The following is a 23,600-nucleotide window of genomic DNA, read 5'->3' as shown; positions in this document are numbered from 1 at the left end:
CAAAGCAACTCAAGCAATGAGCTAAAGCAACTAAAGTACCTGTAAGAAAGTCAAACAAGTCAATATTCACATTCAGACAAACCAAACAAACAGTCAACAGTGTTATAACCAATATGCACACAAGGCAAGTCAATCAACTCAACAACTCAAGTGAGTTCATCACCAAGGAACCTACAACACAACCAAGGTTAGTGGACAAAGCAAATTTGCATCTCAAGTCATGAGATCATCATCAATCATTAGGACTAATAGCTTGGACCTGAAACACAAAAGCTCAAATTGTGAGTTCAAACCACTAGTGCAAAGACTAGGGTCAAAGGCAAAGCAAAAATTCAAAACAGCAACCAATATTCAACATGAAGCATATTTATTCAAGTAAGAACATGTCCTAAAAAGTACCAAACCTAAATCAAATGGCAAAGTCATCAATTGCACAAGATAAGGCAAAAGGTACACAGGGTGATCATAATTGGACATGGAGAATCAAAATTCCATATTAAAACAGAAATGAATCCAACAATCATGGAAATTTTTATGTGCACACAACAAGTTAAACACAACCATCATGCCAAAAATTGGAATCAGAAAAGCACAATTGACATGTATATGAAAATGTACAAGTATGACATCAAATTGTGTGACACACATTGTCACACCATGCATTCATGTGCCTAAAACAGAAATGAAAAATGCTAAAAATGCACAACCAAGCCTCAAAAACCATGCAACATGTTGGGAATCAGCATACCAAATTTCAAATCAATTGGCCAATGTATGAGCATTTCACAATAGAATGAATGAAGCATGTCACATTTGCATACATGTTCAAATAACAATTCACCATCCAAAATCTAGAAATGATAAAATCAGGAAAATCACATCATAAAATAATAGACACTTCAAGGAATATGTGAGAAAAAATTGCATTCAATTTGGACTTGTTTTCAATTTGATATGATTTTTTGAAGTTAGATAAAAAATATTTGAAATTATGAAGAAAACACATGATGAAATGGAGGGAAATGAAATGTTTGGATTAAATTTGAAAAAGTGGAACCGGCTGGAATTGAAGTGAGGATAGGCGCTCTGAACCAGACAAACCCTAGCATGCTGTACGCGTACGGTACGTGGTGGTTTCCACCGTCTTCTTCATGAAGACGGTGGCGCTACAGTAGCGTGTTCAAAAATTTCTCCAGAAACTGGCAAATCATATACCATTCAAAAGCTTATGACATGAGGAATACAAATCCAGCATCAATTCAGTCTAAATCATCATGAACAAGGCGAATCGAATCAAAACATCTTTGCACTCCAAACTTTAACTCAACATATCTCAATGAATACTCAACCATTTTTAATTCTAAAAGCATCAGCAGAATCAGCATTCAAAGATCTACAATAACATGCACATAAAATCATGAATTAAGAGGTTTGAATTTTTGACCTCTTGAAGAACAATCAATGGCAATAGTGGATCCAAGGCCTTGCAAGTGTTCAAATCTGCTCCTCTACTCTTGTTATGAAGTCTTGTGCACGAATCAATGCTTGGAAAGGCTTGGATCTAGCTTAATCTTCAATTTCCATCTTCATGTTCATGTATGGAGTATGCACAATTCTTCACCAATTTCCACAAAAGATGACTGATTCATGCTCCAAATTCTATGAGGATGATGGATCTATCAAAAAAATGTGTGGTTGTGTGGAGAAAATTTGAATTCCAATGAGAGAGAAATTTGGAGGGAAAAAATTTCTAGATCTAGAACTTGTGATTATGATCCAATTCTGTTATGATTAAGGCTTTATACTATTCACTAATCATGCTGAAAAATTAATTAGGCAATGGTTAATTAGAAGTTAATAAGAATGAGGTGTTTTAGCAAATTTGGAAAAGTGTGGTGCATGGCCTAATTTGGACTTGAATAGTAGCATGCAATGATCCATTTTCACTCAAAATCACCTAATGAACACAATGGGATTGGAATTATGCTTGTAGCTTGCACCAAATTTAAATTCCCCAATTTCCCTCCAAAATGCACTTGAATTAACACATGGCCATATGAACCTTTTTCATGCAATGCAATGATAGAATGGAAAAATATAGGTCAAGACAAGAAATTTGCAAAAAGAGTGGCTTCATTTGGAGTTTTGAGTCAAAAGTTATGTCACTTTGAAGTTCCATGCACATTTTGTCATCCTTTGAGCATAACTTCTCAACCATTCATCATAAATTCATGATCTTGGACTTTTTGGAAATGGGAGAGAGAGATCTTCAACTTTCATATCGAACAAAATTTCATTTGAAGCTTCTTTGATGATGTAAAATCAAGTTGAATTTGAACCAAAATCTTTCCAGTTTTGGAAACTTGAAATTACAGGTCACTTTCCATTTTTGGAAACTTTTGATCTGACTTCAAATTCTTCAAGATATGTGTTTGTAATTACAAATGAACTTCTTTGGGACATGAATGAAGTGTCTCAAACCATTTCTCCACCTCCTAGCCCTCAGTTGACTTTCTGTTGACTTTTATGGGCCCCAGATGACTTGAAAATGCATTGTGGACTTTGAGCCTCTACCCCCTGAGGAAATGGCTCAGAAATGAACCCCTAGCTCCAGTAAGCTCTCCCACATAACCATGTGATCTTCATCATCAATATAATACCTCCCCTTCTTAAGAATCCCTGGTTGGAAGAATGCCATTGATTAGGGTTGACCAGGGGTCAAAACCCTAATCCAGAGGAATCTAATCATGAACAATGAACCCCTTGATAATGTCATAACCATGATGATGGTGATGTACCCTTGAAATCAAAATAATGCTCAACCTCCTTGAGGGATCAAGAAACCCTAATTGAAGCACATACCCTCAGATGATTGGTCAGCAGTCCATGAGAACCCTTAGGCTTGAATCTCTTAACCTCTCTATCTTCTGAGAAAGACTTAGGAGGATAACTTCATATTATTTCCACATGATATGCAATATGCAAATGCCTAATGTGCTAAAATATGAAATGCAATATGCTAAGCAAGTCCCAAGAGAGGAGGGCAAATTTTGAGGTGTTACAATACCCAATATATGGGCATACTCTTCTAACATGGGCACAAGTTGATAATCACGGAAAGTGAAGCACCGATAGAGAGGGTCATAAAATTGCACCAAGACACTCAAAAGTCCTTCAACCACATCAGTAGACAACATAGATAAAAGCTTCCCGTGACATTGCTTGAAATCCAAGGGATCTAATACAAAGGATGACAACTTCTTTAACTCTTTCAGGTCGGTACATCTAAAGTTATACTTCTTAGTGTTCCTTCATCCACAATCCATGGTTTGAAAATATTTACAAATAAGGCCTTAGTTCCTTGAAAATTTTATTGCTGTGATGAATGTTATGATGCGCATGCATGCACGAATGCAACAATCACACACAAGGGATCACACATAAGGCAAACACAAACAAAGGTCAATGGATGGATCAAGTCATCACTAAGATCAATCATCCATTTTGGTGGATTACGGTTTTCACCTTATCAACACCCAAGTTCCATTGATATTGATGAGACTGATCAGATCAACCAAGAATCAAATGGGTTTGTTATGAGTCACGAGCATGGAGTCAGGTTAAGAATCATCCCAAAGGAGTGTACTAAGGATAAAAACATGTACATCATGTTCTAAAAAGTTCCCAAAGTCTTTATACCATATATCAGATACTATAGGTTAGGATGACTGACTCATCAACCCATAGTATTCTCAAGAGAAACTCGTCTGAGTGTAGTATCGCGTAACAACTGTTATCAAGTCCACACTTGAACATTCTTTGCACTATGTCCTAAATAGGACAGGTTGGGTTAAATGTTCTACGGTCCTCAGCTTCTCGGACCCCCGAATTAGAGAAAGTAATGCATATCCACGGCTTACTCGTGTGACATCAGTAACTCCAAAGAGGTCTCCACTGAGTGAGGGATCTCATGTCAACTCTTTCAGGACTACTCCTTCAAATCCAACATGACTATACCATCCTCCTATCTTAGATTACACTCAAGTTTGGGTTAGAACTTATCTCACCATATAGAGATCATTAAGCACAACAAACAGAGTATCACATAAACAATATATACAAACAGACATCAAGTATACAAATATATACACACACAAAAAGTAGGCCAAAACCACCGAGGACTACTCCCCAACAGAGTTTCCACTTAATTTCTGTAGCGGTAAATTCATGGTCATCAAGCTATGAATAAACTTGATGTCAGTAAAACTAGAGTCGCCACCGCGCTGTTATTGTTTCCAAAGGAAAATGGCAAAAGTACGAATAAAACCCAAAGATAAGAAGTTTTCAAAAACTAATAAAATGTCAAAGATTACAAGTAAGGGGGTTGTTTACATAGAGGGAAGGTATTAGCACCCAAAGTGTCCTGGGTACTCCTAGGGAGTCCTTTTTTATGTGCAAGTGTTTTGGTCAAAATGATGTTTGAGAAAAACAAAGAGTGAGGGGATGAAAAAAGAATTCATTAATTATATTTTTGTGTTTGACAAGACCTTTGGTCTTATGCCTATGTACCAACATAAAAATGAGGGATAAAAACCCCATAGTTCGTGGTAAAAATATCAAAGAAGTTGGTGAATTGATTTTAATCAAAAGTTTGACAGAAAAAGGCACAAAAGGCAAAAAAATTGAATGGGGTTGTTAGTTCTTTTTTTCTTTTTGAAATGAAAGTCAATATGGTTAAGTTCATTCACAAGTTTGATTTTAGAAAAGGTTTGAAAATTCATTGGCATAAGGCCAAAGTTTCTAATCATTAAAACATGTCTAAGTTTGAAAACACAAGCAACGTAAGGTTTGAAAAAGAGGGATAGATTTTGAAATTAAATAAGTGGGAGGAGACGAAGAGATTACCCTAGACAAAAATTAAAAATTAAGAGTTAAAAAGATCTGACCAATGTGATGAAATCCACAAGACAAGAATGTCAAATAGAAACTCATTTCCTTTGGACTTTTGAGCAAGCAACAAGCGTAAGCAAACATCTAAGCAAATCATATGAAGACCAAGGCATCAAATAAAGATAGCCATAATATCCAAGCAAGAACTCCCATAGCTAGCAGTCTTCAATGTCTTCCAATGTATCAGATGAAAATATTCCTTAACAAAAATCTCAGAGATAATCATCAGATAACAATAATAATAACAGTATAACAATCAATAACAGGGATAAGGTGACAGATGAATCAGGAGAATTCAAGGTTTGAATCAGATGAAAGGCACAATAAAGGATAACCCAGTCTCAGATAATGGCATTGGCCAAGACCTCAAAGCATAGGGAAGTTGTCTATTCTAAGTCCAAAAGTTCAGATCAAGTCCAACAGTCCACAAAGATATTTTTTAAGGTTTTTGTTGTTATTAGGTATTTGAAGGTCCTAAGACCACAAACAGAACAAAATCACAAGCACACAATATATACAATCACAAGATATGCCTCAAGTGAGAAAAATGAAAAAACTGAAACATAAACAAGTTGCATGAAATGTAAATGACAATGAATGATAAAGGTACTGAAATTTAAATTGCATTAAGTAAATGACTTGAAAGTAAAGCAATATTAATAAAGAGTTAATCAAATGTTAGTGAAGAGTTCAATTTGTTTAAGTCATTCTTTGGAGAACACTCAACCATTCATTCATAAGCATGAATACATGAACTAAGACATCATTCATGAGAAGGGCTCCAACTTGGATAAATCAACAAGTATGCCACTAACTCTCATGAATGGAAAAAAGGTTAAGTCTTCACACAATGCCATGAATAATGGGAGACTTACAATCTCACTTACAAGAATATCATGCCTTTTGAGACAGATTTAGCTCTATGTTAAGCAATCACAATTGGACTTATCTAGAAGTCACAACTATCTAAGGCTAGGCAATAAAGATATTTGTGTTAATGCATGTTAGAGACTTGGTACAAAAAGCCAAACTCCTAAAACATACCACACACTAAAAATAAATTGGGAAGGACCTATCTCAGTCAGACTCATGTTTATTCATCTGACACAAGGTTATTGATGAATCAACTAGCATTAGACATGAAGAGAATTCATTGGTCAATGATGGATTGGGGAAGAATAGGGATACAGATGAAGAGGGAAGGGGGCATGAGAACCCAAATTGATCACATGAGAAAATTCATTCGATCAATACTATTCATTCATTTTGGGGGATGAAATGTACATTTCAAACCCCCTAAATCCAATAGTATTGATCAAATGGAAGTTTAAATCAACCATGATCAAGGCCAAACAGAAAGTCAAATATCACAAAGTCAATCAAATGGCTCAACAATATTTTAAAACAATTAATCAATTAAAAATCAAATTAAAAATGAATTAAAATTCATTTTTAAATGGACAAAACCTCAAATCCCTTCAAATCACCAAATAAATGTCCAAGGGATTTATAGGTCAAACAAGGTTAAAGGACCTTAGACAAAAAATCATAATTTTTGGAAAGTCATAAGTATTATAAAATATTTAAAAACAAGTCCAAAATCAATTAATTCACAAAAAATATCAAAATTAATCCAAAAAATGATTTTAATTCAAAATATGGAAGAGGAATATATTTAAAGATTTTTGGTGAAAGTCCCATATTTTTTGGACTGAAAATGGATTTAATATTAATTAATCAAAATAAAAGGATTAAATATAAAATCAGAAATAAAATAAAATAAAATAAAACAAGGCTCATCAGATCTCCCTCATTAATTGAGGTGGCAGATATGATGGCCAACACGCGCTATCCACCAAACGCCTCAGTCAACGCACACGTAGGGATGGCAATCAGAAGCAATGAATGTGATTAAAACATGGAGAGATGATCTGATGGACAAGACCTTGCCACCACACCACCGGAGCTAGGACTCTGATCATCTTCTCTGGTGGACCTCACCGGACTGGTCCACCATCAACTTCTATAAAAATGAAAAGTGAGTACACTATTTTGAAGGGAAAATCATCAGGAATCCAAATCTGTCCTCAAAATTCTCCAATTCCAAGTATATTAAAAGATACATGGAATTGAAAATTGAGGAGTATGAGCTGAGTTGCTTCGATTTGACCTCAAAGAAACTCAATCTTGTTACCTACATTGGTAGGACTTCAGCCAACCAAAAACCAAGTGAAATGATGGAGAATTGAAGAAGAATTAAAGAAGAAAAGTTTCACAAAATTTACCTTCTATTTGCAGTGAGGAGGCTCGATCTTAATCTCAATTTGCTTGGGCTTGCTTCTACCAACTTGCAGGAAGTGATATTGATGATTATAAGGTTTGGATTCTTGGAGTTTCAATTCCAAAACAGAATGAGAATTAAAACTCGATTTCAAGAAGAAATCCTCAAGATTATACTTTAATGGAGGTTAGGGAAGAAGCAGGTCAAAGCTTAGGCAAGAGGGATCCATTTCTGAGCTCAAGGGACATGCATATATAGCCATCCAATTGCTTTTTACACCTTTTGATTTTTTTACGAAATATAGAAATGTGAGGTTGCATGCTTACATTGGTGTGTGCTAAGCCCAAAGAATGATTGGAATTGGTCCAAAATTATGCATATGTGATGCTGAAAGCAATTCATGAAGCCATGCAATGTGGAGTGGAAATTGGTCATGAAAATCTTCCAAATAGGGCCATGCATTGCACCCATGAGCAAGTCACTCAAAAATGATCCAAATGTCATGATATTGGACTCTTTGGAAAGGTAACATGAAGGGGAGAAACGTTTGTGTTGAAACTTTTTCCATTTGGAGTTTGGATCATGATGAGTTTTAAGGTGGAAGTTGGAGAAATCAAACGTAGTTGAAATTTTTCTAAGTATAAAGTCCAATGATCACTTTTTCCATCTTGAATAACTTTTCCTATGAGATTCAAATGAAAATTGTTCCTTCTTAAAAGTTGTATATCTATCACTCCTATTCAATTTGGTCAGAAATTTGACACCATTTGAATCTTTCATGAGGGAATTATGGATTTTAGAAGTTGAGGAAAAATGCTTGTTCAATGATGATGGCCCAAAATGACCTATAATGTTTCCTCTTGGCACATGGCCTTGCAAGTATAATTTGACATTTATCAAAGAATAAAAGTTGGAGAAGACATCTTGAAATGGATCATGAAACTTGGATGGTCTTCATATCACAAAAATTGAGCAAGTTATGGTCTTCGGAAGTTGACATTCTATCTAGGGCACAAACAAAATTACCTATAATCTTTCACCATAAAAAATGACTTCCCAAGGAAAATTAGCTCTTGATGAAAACATGAAAGTGTTTGGAATGTCATAAAGAGTAACTTTTCTCTTGGAATCATTTTCATATGGCAAAAATTGTAGGAGATAGGGTCTAGGGAACCCTAAATATGCCTAGTTGACTTTTCTGGTCAACCTCCTTGAACCAACTTGCAAACTTGAAGTTCCTTTGATATTTGGGGATCATGGAGGATCATATATGATTTAGATTATGTAAAATGGAGTATGCCTTAATATCTTTGACCAATTGATGAAGAAACTTGCTGAGAAAGTCACACAAGATACCTAGATGAATTAGGGCTTCCAAGGCAAACAAGCTTCAAACTCTTGATGAATTCTTGATCAAAATGATAAATGAAGAACACAGGGATCCATATATGATGCTTAGAAATATTATGAACCTTTTCTTGATTGATCTATTGCCTTTAGGGTCTCAAACCCTAAATATGAGCTTGGTGGGGGCACAGATGGACACACACACACACACACACACACACCCCTATAAAAGAAACAAAGCTACACATAGACATATTTTTGGTATTTTGGTTAGTAAACAAAATAATATAAAGTATGAAATAATCAAAAGTGCTTGGTAATCTTTCCTAATGCAAACCCAATAAATGAGGGGTGAGGAGGATACCAAGTTGTGATCCCCAAGCCAAAGCTAATGCAAATGATGAGATAGCATGAGGGATCTTAGGGTCAAAATTGGGGTCTTACAATAAGCATTATTCTTCCTTAAAAAACAATTAAATAAATCTCACATAAAGAAAAAAAATGGAAGCAAAGAAACCATTCACGGTACCGGATCTACGAGTTGGATGGACATGGTAGTGATTTTGTTAGAGATGCTTCGAACTGTGGTGGAGCCAGATTGTTTAGTATCTTGGTGGTAGTTTGCGTGAAGGCTCGAGGATGGTGTGGTGGTGTACGTGGTCGTGAGTGTTTCATGGTATCGTACTTGTGTTAGCCATGATGATATCGTTAATGGGTTGTAGTTCACGGTAGAGAGAAGTGAGTGTGTTGGATGGTGTGAGTTTTGTGGAATGTGAAGTTTGGTCTTAAGTGGTGTGGTGTGAAGACAGTGAGGAACAATGTGGAGGAGTTATGATTTTTTAAAAGAATATGGTGTATTGAAGAAGAAGAAAAGATACATGGGGTATGGTTGTGTGTAGTAAGAAATATAATGGAGAAGTGAGGATTGTGTTTAGAAGATAACTGCGATAATGGGTGGAAGAGAAAAGTTTTTACATTTGCTACACCTTTTTTCTTTTTCAACCAGTTATTTCCTTTTTTAAATCCAAAAAAATAACGAATATCGTGAAGGGCATAGACAGTTTCATGCTTGTGTGAGAGAGGTAAGGTGTGAGTGAGTTGTCTCATATTTATTATTTCAAAGATAACTTGTGATTATGCCTTGAAAGATATAATTTTTTATAACATAATACGTGGATCTAGGTGACGACGATATGTGTTATTAGATTTATACCTAGAAAATCATTTTTCATGAACTTGGGTTTAAAAATATATCTATATATAATATTTGTTGAAATATAATGTTTTTCGTATTGTTTATGAGATTATTAGATTGCCAATAAATTAGTGTGCCCTCGATTTCAGTTGGATCTCTTCTACGCGTGTTTCTAAAGTCTCGTTTTGAAGTCGTAACTCGTCCATGTCGGTACAAATTAAGATTAATGAAGGCATTAGTATTGGGCAAGAGACAAGAACACACGGTGAAAGGTATCTTTAGGACATACATTGTACTCCCTCCGTTCCTTTTTAAGTGTCACTTTCTTGAAAAAAATTATTTCTTTTTAATTGTCATTTGCAAAGTTCAAGGTAGTATTAATTACATTTTTGTCAAAATTACCCATATGTAATTATTATAGAGAGAGAAAAATTAAAATGAATCTAATAAATAATTAGGGGTATTATAGGTAAAAGAAGAATTATTATTTGAAAAGTAACAATAATGATTAGCTTTCTTGATATGTGTAAAAAGTCAAAAAAGGACACTTAAAAAGGAACAGAGGGAGTATGACTAGTGAATGAGTTTCTTACATAAACCATCTATTTATAGATCGTCCCTAATTACTCTCCATTATTGGTCTTATGAGCATGGTCGGTAAGATTTTTTTTACCAAAATAACCCAATTTTTCAAAAAAAAATTCAAACTACCCCATTTTTAGATGGAGGCGCCAATCCAATTGACGTCTCCTCTTAAAAATAGAGCGTAGACGCCAATTAGATTGGCTAGGGTACATGGTGCAGCCAATTCAATTGGCGCCCATGTGTAATTTTTCAAAGGAGGCACCAATTGGATTAACACCTTAGTGTATTTTGCATTTTTTTGGTTATAAATAAAGGTGTTGTGTGAATCATTTTTCCATATCTCATTTCATCATTTGGCAATCATGTTTGGTGTTCGTCGCCGCTATGGAAAGGTGATTTATGTGAGAGACAGACCTCAGAGTTGATGCTCTTCTAGAACATCACAACGTTCGATCAACTGAAGAGGGAGCTGGTTCGTTGGTTAGATGGAAAAATACCAGAAGGGGAAAAATTAGAAGTATTGAGAGACTCGACATTATCTTTGGTTGTATGCGAATGAAAACTGATAAGGATGTTAGGGAAATGATGTTCGGACGAGATGACATCACTTTGATTGTTGTAATCAGTTAGAAATATTTTATTTTCAGTTTGCTTATATTGTAGTGACATCACTTATGTTTTTATTTAGAAATATTCTGTAATCAGTAACAAAAACTTAATGATATATAAAAATTGAAGGTTACAAAAATACAATGTTACAAAACGATTATGACCTAGATGATGCTCTTCGATTGAGACAGTTGTTCTTATTGTGTCTAGGTTGACGACATATACTACATAGTCTTATCATTTTATCTGTCGTATCCATTTCTGTCCTGATACGTGTGCTGTTTTGCCGTCCTTTTTTCTTTCTAAGCATCTCGTCGTTGTGCCAAACTATGTCACCTTCCTATGGAGGCCAATATTCCTCCATTGGTAGCACTGAGAAGCTTTTATTATAGACATTCATGACAGTGATGGCCTTGTACACATTAGATAGATGGCTGTAAGCGTCCTGGCGAGTATGTGCCCATGCTACAATGACATGGGAGCAAGGAATGCGGAAGGTCTGGAATTTTCCACAGTCGCACCAACTCCTGTTTAGTTTGACAGCATAATCTAAATTTGGTCTCCCCTCGTTGTGGTCCATTATTTCCTGGACGCTGAAATTTTGCATATGATGCTCAAAGACTGTTACAACGTGTGTGCTAGCTTTGATGCTCTATTCTTTCATGACTTTCATGCAACACTCACTGAATACTTGCCCACACATTAATATTGCACTTCATCTTTCACCTCTGGTTGCGAACATAGAAGCCAACCTATAATAGGTTGATCTGACCAAGGCAGTTATTGGCAGATTTCTAATGCCTTTGAATACGTCGTTCATGCATTCCACAAGGTTTGTTGTCATGTGGCCCCATCGACAGTCTCCGTCAAATGCCCATATCCACTGCTCTACTGGTATGTTATTCAGCCATATTCTTGCATCTTCATTAGACAGTCTAATCTCATCATAGTAATATTGAAATGGCGGTTATGTTAGAGCATACCCAACATTCACCACCTTCTTGCGAAGATTCTTATTTTTTATTGCACGCATGAAGTTTTGTGCAATATGTCTAATGCAATAGACATGGGTAGAAGGAGGATCATGTCATTTGTTGTCATGGTTATTGTAGGAACTCTCAACGGCAGCATGTCTATCAAAAATTAAATAGAGATTGAGTTGTGGAGCCACATGCGTTCTGAGATATCGAAGAAAGAAACCCCAACCACCAGCAGTTTCACCTTCAACCAGAGAAAAGGCAATGGGAAAGACATTGTTGTTGCCGTCTTGTGCAACCGCCATAAGCAAAGTACCCTTGTATTTGCCGTATAACCATATTCCATCAATCTGAATAATAGGTTTGCAGAATGCAAAACCTTTGATGCATGAGTCAAATGCCCAAAAGAGGCGGTGAAAGATTCTATTACCAGTAACACAGGTTCCGTCTGACGTCATTGCTGGCAATGTCTCCATAATTGCCACAGTTCCTGGGACACATATTTATAGTGTCCATAAAAATGGTGGCAATTCTTTGTATGAATCCTCCCGGTTGCCGAATACCTGTTCAACAGCCTTTATCCTTGCAATCCATACTTTCTTGTAAGATAGAGTATAATTATATCTTATTCTGATATGAGATATAATTATACTCACCTTCACTGATGGGTCTTTGTTAACAAGCGGAAAAATGTCTTGATATATCAATGCAACGCTTAATTTACGGTGATCTTGTCCGACATTAGTTGCAATGTAACTGTGAGGTGGGTCTATTAAAGCTATCTCCTAAGAGTCGCTTTTCTTTTTGTAAGACGCAACCAATCGAAACATACAAAGGATGTTACGACATTCGATGACATACCTTCTCAAATCAGTGTGTTTCATTGTAAAATCAGCAGAGTTGTTCATGTGGAATTTTTTGATAGCTCGCACACATTCTTCTTTAGTGCGGAACATGTCTCCCACCTTTAACTCGCCTTTTGATCATGGATACAAGTTATAGAAAACACTGTTGGATGTTCCATCGTCATGCAGATCCATATTTGTCATATGTTGAGGCGGGTTGTAGACATGACTAGGAGGTATTGGCGTTGGTTCATCATCATATTTAATGTCGTTGTTCAACATATGACCGACCTGTATCTCGGTCTCCTCTTCTTCTTCATCAACGACGTTGACTTCTACTTCTGCTTCTGGGTCGACGTCATCTGAGTATTGTGAATCAACATCATCAGATTCATCCTGACTGGTTATTTGAGATTGCTGAGATGATATACATGGTTAAAGAGTAATATACAACTCAATACAATTGCAACCAGAATGTTCATGACTAACAAACATGTATTCAAAATCTTCATCATCCCGTACCTTAAGCGGGAAAAACTTGCATCGACTGTTCTAAAAAAATGTTGGATTTTGATACATGATCTTTGACATAATACCAGATCCTATGCAAGATTGTATTCTTTTTTTCAAATGCAAGAAATTTGCATTTCTCTTAATCGTAAGTCGAATGGTATCAGTGTTTCGAAAACAAAATCCATATAACTCAGATTCGTATGTCTCACCATTGCAGTGAACATTGACACTATATTTCGGTGAAGATGACATTGTAATATTTCTGGTGCAGATGAAAATTAATTTCTTGATGCAGATGAATGTGTGTTGATTGTTGGATGTTGATAGTAAGACACTTAAATAGGTAAGTGATTTGTCTAACATGCAAGCTAGTCCGAAGTGATGTGTCTAACATGCAAGCTAGTCCGAAATGATGTGTCAAACATGCAAGCTAGTTTGAAGTGATGTGTCCAACATGCAAGAGAGAGAGGAAAGCCTTGTGTCATACATGCAAGCACTAACTCCAAATGAATTGGCGCCTCCTTACAATCCTTGCATGTGGGCGCCAATCCATTTGGCTACACCATGTCTTGCATGTATGCAGACCTCGTAACCAAGCATTCAAACCTAGGTGTGTCATGTATGAGCCTATGGATGCGCCAATTTGAATGGCGACACCATGTAAGAAATGCACATGGGCGCCAATTCATTTGTCTACCACATGTAAACACATTTTTCTATGCTCCACACTTTTTCATATAAATAGGAAGGTAACTCTAACACTTCTTTCACACCATCACTCACTACTTCCTCTACAACATCAAATCTTTCATCTGTACCAACCTCTTTCATCTCCGACAAGATGTCTATCCTCACAATGGGCGAATTGCACAAAGGAACATTTGCAAACATAACAACTTATGTAAGCGTTTTATTCTTTTGTTATTTGTCTAGAGTACCTTTTAATAACATATCAACTTAGTAAGGTATTTTCTTGTTTCTTTTATAGGATGTTTCAAGGTTCCGTACCCGGGGTCCGCGAATATGTCCACATGGACCCGATGATTCAACCGTATGTCGAACTCACCGGTTTTGGACATATAAACAAAATTATGTCTTGGTCGGTGGATAATAAATTCATTCTTACGTTATGTGAAAGATGGCGTCCCGAGACACACACATTCTGGTTTCCAACGGGTGAGTGTACTGTGATGTTAGAAGACGTCTACATGCTATTGGGACTGCCTATTGAAGGTAAAGCTGTAAATGGTAAAACCAACTATGCGAATTCAATTTGCATGGACCTCTTGGATACTGATTTGTTAGATGATAACTCAAGAGTTCAAGGTATACTCCTTTCACGCCTTAAGTCATATTATAACAGTTTACATTTAGATGAGCATTCTACCGAAGAGGCTCGAATAATAAAAACTAGGTGTTATATTATGCTTTTAATTGGTTCTTTTTTATTTCCCGAAGGTAGTGGTTCTAGTATGCATATCATGTATTTACCTTTACTAAGACATGTAGATAGAATATGAAGTTATAGTTAGGGATCCGCTTGTCTGACCTATCTTTATAGCTCTTTGTATAAAATTTCACACAAGACACATCTACCTTTTCTGGATGTGCTGTTTTTCTCCAAGCATGGGGTTGGTCAAGACTACCGTCCCTAGCGCCCATCAACAACAACCCTTTCACATTCCCGTATGCACAAAATGAAGTTGTTTAAAATGCTATATATTTACTTACTTTAACGATTATTATCTCTAACTAATATTTTTACCTTTATGGTGCCGATGGTCGGCACATGGTATGAGTTATAACAGATGCCCTAGACACTGTGTTACTCAGTATCACAATCTCTTGGATCACCTTCGACCGACAAACGTATGTATAATAACCTCATTATTTCGTTATAATTTGTTAACTTCTTCTACCAAGTTTATTCACATTTCAATTCATTTGGCGTCCATACCTAAATTTGGATCATGACCATGAAGTCAACGAAGAAGACGCAACCGTATGGACTGCATGCACACCGATAATAAGATTCACAACTGTGGAGATGCACAACAATGATCGTGTGAAGTTGCAGTTCGGTATGCTTCAACACATCCCAGATCCCCCAGCAAGCCTAAGAGAATGACATCTGCGGAAAGTTAACGACCAATGGAACTTCAATCCATGGCAAAGCTTTGCAAGATCTGAGTGTCGCAAATGGAAGCACCCCCATGACCATGTCTTAACTGACGCAATGATGCCAAATGAAGAAAAACTAAGTCGTACTTATATGGTTTGGTACAAATCAGTTGGTTTTGAGTTCATCGCCGAGGATATGTACCTATACGACCCACACCAACAAACCTACACACGAGACGCCTCAACATCTAACCCCCAATAACATTGTCAGACCGGATACACACAACCCCCTATCCGTCAAACTTTCTGTTCCACAAACACACAAACATACAACCCAAACATGCCATACACCCAACCACAATACCAAGAGCAATACCCCCATACCACCACCAACAAATAGATCATCAACCAGAGACCCATCATCGCTTCGCACCCTACACATCACCCTACCAAAGCCACCTTATCCAGAACACTCAACGGTCATTCAACACCAACCGTCCCTCCTCCTACTATAGCCAAGAAGCCCAAACCTCACAAAATCGAAACCTCCAACAACCCTATCTCTACCAAACACCTCAACAATATTTCCAACCATTCCTCGACGCATCATTTACACCCATGTCTCCCTTCAACCGTCTCGGTCGCCCACCAATAAGTCAAACACAACCCAACTACTCTGACATGGGTCATGAACTCAGCTATGACGGTACACATTCGTTGCATACTCCAGACTACGTTGATTTGTCTGACTATCTCAACATGCAATCTCCTGCAGTTGATGGTGATGTTCATGGGCCCTCAGATGCTCAAACAACAGCGGTGAATCATCAACGTTGGTTAGGGCCACGAGTTTGGGTAGCTAGGGGATGTGGGACCGGAGGTCGGTTAGGTGATCCCGGTCATCAACATTAGACTTTTTTGTGTAAACGGGAATTTATATTAATATGAATTGATCCTATTTCGAAATTATGTATCATGTAGACTGTTTAACAAAAAATAAATATAAAATACACTGAGATGCCAATCCAATTGATGTCTCCTTTGAAAAATTACACATGAACGCCAATTGAATTGATTGCACCATATATCCTAACAAATGCAATTGACGCCTGCACTCTAATTTTAAGAGGAGACACCAATTGAATTGACGCCTTCAACTAAAAATAGGATAGTTTGAGTTTTTTTAAAAAAACAAAATTATCTTAGAATTTTTTTTTAAAAACTAAATTATTTTTGTAAAAAATTCTAGTCGGTAACACCCTCCCCATAATGATTGCTGTTTGGAGCCTCGTGATGGGTATTACCCTGCATTGTACTTCCGAAATTTGATTTTTATTTTTATTTTCATTGTATTTCTCTACCACTAAAAGTGAGAAAAATAATGTCCTAAATTTGTCCCTTTAGCTATACCATATTTTAATAAGGTAACTTACTCTCATAATTGAGTCCGATAATACATTCACCGAATATCGGTGCATCGCACCAAATCACTAATCCACCTTTAATTATAGAAAATTCCAAATGAAAAAATTAGTCACGAATTTATTTTTCTTCCAAATTTCAAATATTAAAAAAATAATAGTAAAAAAAATCAAAGCCTTTCTCTTTTGTTTCTCTCATTTTCCTCCATCTTTCACCTCTCCAACAACGCCATTGAAACAAACCTTCAAAAACCAAAACAATCTACAAATCAATTATCACAAAAACTACCTAATCTCACGTAATTACCAAATCTAATCACACTTAACCACATTCTAATTAAATAATTAACCTCATTATGAAATCATCATTATCATAACCGTTTCTCTAACAACCTCCGAAATGCCGACGGTAGCCGTGAAACTCTACAGCGTGTTCTTCAAGTTTCTGTTAAAACACCGTTTACAAAATCGGATCCAAACTCCGACCGAAGTATCCGACCCGTTTGGTATAACTTCCCGACCCGACGAATCTATAGCTTCGCCGAATCCTTCTTTTACCGACGGCGTCGCCACCAAGGATATCCACATCGATTCGAATCTTTCTCTTTCGGTTCGGATCTTTCTCCCTGAATCTGCATTGTTAAATCCCGAACCTAATTCCAAACCTAAACGAAAACACGAACCTAAGGGACGTGAAACGACGTCGTCGCCGAGGGTTAATACAAGGAGGAACAGTTACGGTGTGACTGGTGCTCTCGTGAAGGAGGAGGTGAGAAGGAATAGTGTCGGCAGTGATGCGGAGGGTTTGAATTTGGATTTGAATTTGATTTCTGGTGGTGGATATGGTGGTTATTCGCCGACCATTGATGATCGGAAGAGGAAGTTACCGGTGATGGTGCAGTTTCATGGAGGTGGTTGGGTGAGTGGGAGTAATGATTCGGTGGCGAATGATTATTTTTGTAGGAGGATTGCAAAGCTTTGTGATGCGTTGGTTGTTGCTGTTGGTTATCGGCTTGCGCCGGAGAGTCGGTATCCGGCGGCTTTTGAGGATGGATTTAAGGTTTTGGGTTGGTTAGGGAAACAAGCGAATTTGGCGGAGTGTAGTAAGTCGTTGGGGATTAAGAAATTGGATGGTGGTCATAGGCATATCGTTGATTCTTTTGGAGCTTCTATGGTTGAACCTTGGTTGGCTGCACATGGAAATCTATCAAGGTTGTTACACTTTTCACTTTTTGTTTGTTTGCTGCTAATCAATGCCTTTGTGAATTGTGCTGTGTTAAATTTCGAGTCTGTTTGGATTGACGATATTCGAGCTTGTCTTCTTGCACAAACACTCGTGAGACTATTTAGACGATCTTATACATGTCTGTAAGTTGTTTTCAACTTATTTCCATAAGCTTTGCAGGATAGTTTATGAAAACAATTTCATTTGATTTTATCTTTTGTTATAGAAATAACTTATGCATAAGCACTTATATGATAAATGTTTATGCTATAAAACTTGATCATATTGCTTACCCAAACAAAACCTTATACCCTTATCTTGCTTTTGTAGATTGATTTGTTTGTATATATAACTAGATCGATTGGTAACTGAGGGACATTGAAGGAGTTCTAAGTTCTAACCAGGAAGGTCTAGGGTTCAAATTCTGACAGCTAACGTTTTGCCTATATGTATAGTTGGTAATCGGGATTGCTTTGAATATGATATGATCAGCCTAGTTGTGACTGAACTGAATGCTTTCGTTTGTTGTTGGTGTTGTAATAGTTATTACTATCATTATTTGGCTTGCATTGTGTGATATATATGTATAAAGAGGTTAGAGTATGTAGAGTTAGATGAGAAATTGGTCATGAGATGAGATCTAGAGTTAGGGAGGGAATAACGGGCGGTGCAGTGCAGTTGGATGGTTTTGAATTTAATGGCAATGAGTTTGAATTGCGATGTTCGAAATGATCAACCTAGCCGTGATTCACGGTTGTTAATCATGGAAAATAACGGTTTATTCAAATTCTGCTGTGTTCCACTATAGACGACACTTTGTACTAAACTGCATATCAAGGAACAACAGCATTATTTTTAAATTTTGCTAGGCTATAGCACCACTCTTTCACTATACTGTTGTGAACTTGTGATATGGTCAAGCTAGTTGAAACTGAACTGAATGCTTTCATTGTTGTTGTTGTTCTTGTTCATTAGTTATAACTATCATTATATGGCTTTCATTATGTATTTGAAATGTATTTAGAGATTAGAGTATGTAGAGTAAGATGAGAAAATTGTCATGGGGTCATGAGTTAGGAAGAGAGTAGCAGGTACTGCAGTGCAGTAGTAGGGCTTTTGAATTTAATGACAACAGAAGTTTGAATTGGGATTTCAAGCTGATATCAATTGCAAAGAACTAGGGAGTGGCTTAGTTTGTTATGTTAAACAACTAGGATTCTGTCTGCAGATTTATTCTTGGACATTGTTTTTCATATTTGATTGGTCACATTTTAAGGAAGTTTCATATTTGGAGAAAAATAATCTACCAGAAACCTCTTTTTATTGGTTAACTAGTTTCTCCTGGAGTGTTCTCAAGTTAAATCGCATTTCATTGCATTTTCCTATTTTGGAAAAACTGATCAGGTTCAACTATTTGGTATGGGATTATCAGTTGTCATCAGTGTTGTCTATGGTGGATGGCGGAAAATAGCGTGGAGCCAAAAATCTGCCATGAAAATATGTTTTGCATGCTTGTTATCAAGTCGAGAGAATTATGTGATGCATGATTCATTAGTTATTGTCTAGAGAATTATGGTATGGAGTTATGATTGATTTGGATCTCAAAATTAATCATGGTGTGTTGCTTTTTACCCTTCCTATTAGTTAAGTTATTTAGGTTTTAACATGTCAATTGCTGTTCTGCCACTTGTTTTTCAGTCAAAGAATGCATTTTTAACTCAAATCTTTCCCAACTGGGTATCTATCAATGTCTGTTATTGTTTTATAGAAGGTGTAAGCTTCATTTTCAATCTTATAACTTCAAAAGATAGATGTGCTGAAAAAACACAACGGCATTGGAAAAAAAAGATGGTTTATATGATCCTTTTTCTCCTCAGAATTTGTCATTTTTTCCCGTCTTTCCGTGATTTCTTACTACATTCACTCTCAACATCAGATTACTTTTCCTTTTTAAATAATTTGTTTCCTTTTATATTCTAGCCGTGTATTGTTTTTTCCCCCTCTATGTATATTAGTAGCATCCCAGTCACCCCTTTGGAACTTCTTGAGTTTTTTAGTTTTGTGGGTAAAACTAAATAACTTATTTGAAAAGACGGAATAACCATTAGAAAAGTGAATGCTTCTGATTCCTACAATGCTTGTTCAGTCCAATGCACTATTACAAGGGGCTCATTTTTCCATTAGAAAACAGTAGTAAGTACTAAATAGTAAAAATCCCAATCTACTGTATTGAGTAGGTACATTTGATTTGTCACAAAGGCTTTTTCTTATATAGAGTAGTCTCTGCTAACCATTTTGGAGTCGTTTCTTTTTTCTGGGTCACTTTTACTTTCTTTGGTAGTGCACAGGTTCTTCTTGGTTTTGGCTAAGAATCTCATATTAAGGTTTACTTCTTCTACTTAACTGTATCTTCCTAAATATATTTGTTGGGTATCTGTTTACAACGCCAATTTTATGCCACATAACTTGGTTAGGGAATCACTCTAGATTTAGTAAATGTTGCCATGCTTAGTATTCCATCTTTCTCCAAATTTATCTTGAAATAACATTTTCCTACTTACTATTTGTTTTCCAGAACATGCATTTGGCAGTTGGCATCTATAAGTGGTTTGGATTAATTAGGAGAATGGTTGTATTGCTTGATTATATTAGTGCCTATGATATTTGCAGAAGATTTTACTTACCTCCTTTGGACATGTTGGGATATATTTTTATACAGCTATGCCTCTTCAAAACAGATCTTGTTTGATAAACACCCTACATTGACATATTAATTTGAAGGCTGTTACTTCTGTAAATAAGCTTTTGGATTGCTGTTCCCTTAATATTTTCTTGTCAAGGTTTCTATTCAAAGACAGTGTTCATGGTGTTACGTACTGCACTCTTTCAGGGCTTAACTTTTTCTGTACCATTGAATCAGGTGTGTGCTTATTGGTGTGAGTTGTGGAGCAAATATTGCAAACTATGTAGCTCAAAAAGCTGTAGAAACAGGCAAACTTCTGGACCCTGTCAAAGTGGTGGCACAGATACTGATGTATCCGTTTTTTGTTGGAAGTGTGCCCACGCATTCTGAAATAAAATTGGCAAACTCTTATTTTTACGACAAAGCTATGTGTATGCTGGCATGGAAACTATTCCTACCCGAGAAAGAATTTAGCCTAGACCATCCAGCCGCCAATCCCCTAGTCCCAGGCCATGGTCCTCCTTTAAAGCAGATGCCTCCAACATTAACAGTAGTGGCGGAACATGACTGGATGAGAGACCGTGCCATAGCTTACTCAGAGGAGCTTAGGAAGGTGAATGTCGATGCACCTGTTCTTGAATATAAAGATGCAGTTCATGAATTTGCTACACTAGACGTACTTCTCAGAAGCCCTCAGGCTCAAGTTTGTGCTGAGGACATTGCCATCTGGGTCAAGAAGTACATTTCACTTCGAGGGCATGAATTCTCATATTGAGTAGGATTTACCAGATTATGTAGATTATGTCAATGACTAGTGAGAAATTTTTTCCCCAATTGTTGAGATTAGCTTCAGGCCGCTCTTCTTCCAACGCACCAGATTATAACGATGATCTGCAAGAAAAACTTCTCTTTCCTCTTCAGGTCGATCTTCCGCGTCTATTAACTTGGGGATATGTGATATATTACTTTATTTCTTTTGATGCTTCATTAGGCCGTGCTGTCAATGTTGTTGACTGGTTCAAAATACTTATATGAAAGTCGGATAAGTGGAACCTGTGAGATGGATGCACCTCATGAACACCACATTTGGTAACCCTTGTTCGATTCTTTCCTGTGTATTAGGATGTAATATTTCTCATGAAAATAATATAAAATTTTGTGCATTATTCTTTTGACTTTGAAGTCTTCAAATGTACCATGGATGAGTTTTTTTGTTTGTTTATTGATAAGATTCATAAACTAGATTAAATAAAACAATTACTCATAAGATACCATTTAGTGACTATCTAGGACTAGGATGATGATGATATGAAGTTTCTTTAATACTATTAACCAAAAAGTTAAAGCCAATGTTTTGCTTAGTTTGCTTTGTTGGGAACAATGTTTGTCTCCATTACAGACAAGTTTTCATCATTATCTTAATTTTCATTGTGTCTTACTTACTGCTTATATAAATGCCACGGCCTTCACATGATTTCCCACTTCCCTCCCCTTCGATTACCGGGGAGGAGAACCATGTAGAGATTGTATATAGATACAGAATCTCTCATCAAGCAAAGAGATATTTGAGCTCTATGGTGATTAAAACAATCTTTTACCCTATACTGGAAGCACTTTGAGGGTATGAGAGCCACTGTGACCAGTTTGATTTGATTTACCGATCTTGATCAAATAGTCTAGATCATGTGACTGCTGCGTCAAATGAGTTATTTCATGATTGCAGAAATCTGTATCTTGTGAAAATATGGCCAACCTTCTTGGGGTCTTTGCATTGGTGGCATCTCTATTGACTTTCTGGTAACCATGAGTTCATGGACTACTATGGCTGTGGAAAGTTATTAGGTTACTTTCAAAATGGTTGTGTTTGAACAGAAAAAGGTGGTTGTGAAAAGTTACTATGTCACTTTCAACAAAATTATAGCAATGTTACTAAAGTAAAGGAATATAAATGTTTATTATATTTTGTAAAATATTATACGGATGTTTGAATACATTCTTAGTTTTTAATGAACCACACCATATATGTTCATAAATTATTTGAGAATATCAAACTTGTACAATTCTATTGGGATGATTCATTGTTAAATTCTCATCTAATTTATCAAAAGTAAACAAATGTATAATTATTGCACAAGTCAAACAAAACTCTCAATAAAAAAAATAATGAAAAAAAATAAAGACTAACATGAAATAAAATTAACAAAAATGAAGAAAATAAAATAACAGTCTTAATTTTTTGAAAAATAAGTTTTCGGCCTTATGACCAACTAATTCGGGACCAATTTCACCATGGAGTCTCATTAAAATCAGAGCAAACATTTGTATGAGTGGATTTAATGCAAAAACTATTAGCATATTAGATTTTGAACGCGAGACCTTCAAAGTTTTTTTTTAAAGTTTTCACCAACAAAGAAGCACATTATTCGAGTCTTCATCAATAAATAAATAAGAAACATTCTCGCAATAGTATCTCCAATTGTAGTAAAATCTCCCAAATTGAATATGTAATCATCTTAAACTTCATCTGGAATGGATTTTTATCTTAGACTTCATCTGGGATATGATAATTTAGGCTTAAATTCAATAGAAGTATTTGTTGTGTTTGTCCTAAAAGTGCCTTGAATTATGTTTTTGAGGACTATAGTTTATAGGGATTGTTCTCTTTTTTGGTTCTGGTTTGTATACAGTTCGGGTTATATAATCTAGACTCTTAATATGGAGATTGAAACCCGTATTTTTTTGCTATCTGATTTTTGGTTCTGCATGTTGTTAGAGAGACTTCTTTTGTAGATGGTGGATCGTCTTCACGAGTTCACGGGTCTCAGGTATCATCCTCTCGAATTAACAT

General features: G+C 36.2%; 1 protein-coding gene across 2 annotated transcripts; it reads left to right on the top strand.

Annotated features, from left to right (window-relative positions):
* Nucleotides 1-16,961: 16,961 nt before the first annotated feature.
* Nucleotides 16,962-21,927, top strand: LOC127123740 (probable carboxylesterase 11). 2 transcript variants are annotated; one of them, XM_051053941.1, is made up of 2 exons: nucleotides 16,962-18,212; nucleotides 20,990-21,927. In XM_051053941.1, exons 1-2 carry the CDS (start codon nucleotides 17,245-17,247, stop codon nucleotides 21,525-21,527), a joined length of 1,506 nt encoding a protein of 501 aa, XP_050909898.1. In that variant the 5' UTR covers nucleotides 16,962-17,244; the 3' UTR covers nucleotides 21,528-21,927. The 2 variants fall into 2 exon arrangements, with proteins under 2 accessions (XP_050909898.1, XP_050909903.1); XM_051053946.1 differs by having other exon boundaries at nucleotides 16,975-18,056.
* The last annotated feature ends 1,673 nt before the right edge of the window (nucleotides 21,928-23,600 follow it).

The sequence above is a fragment of the Lathyrus oleraceus genome, chromosome 1 (assembly GCF_024323335.1).
Source record: "Lathyrus oleraceus cultivar Zhongwan6 chromosome 1, CAAS_Psat_ZW6_1.0, whole genome shotgun sequence".
Classification (NCBI taxonomy): domain Eukaryota; kingdom Viridiplantae; phylum Streptophyta; class Magnoliopsida; order Fabales; family Fabaceae; genus Lathyrus; species Lathyrus oleraceus.
Note: the sequence above shows the minus strand (reverse complement) of the source record. Positions and strands in the feature narration are given on the sequence as shown.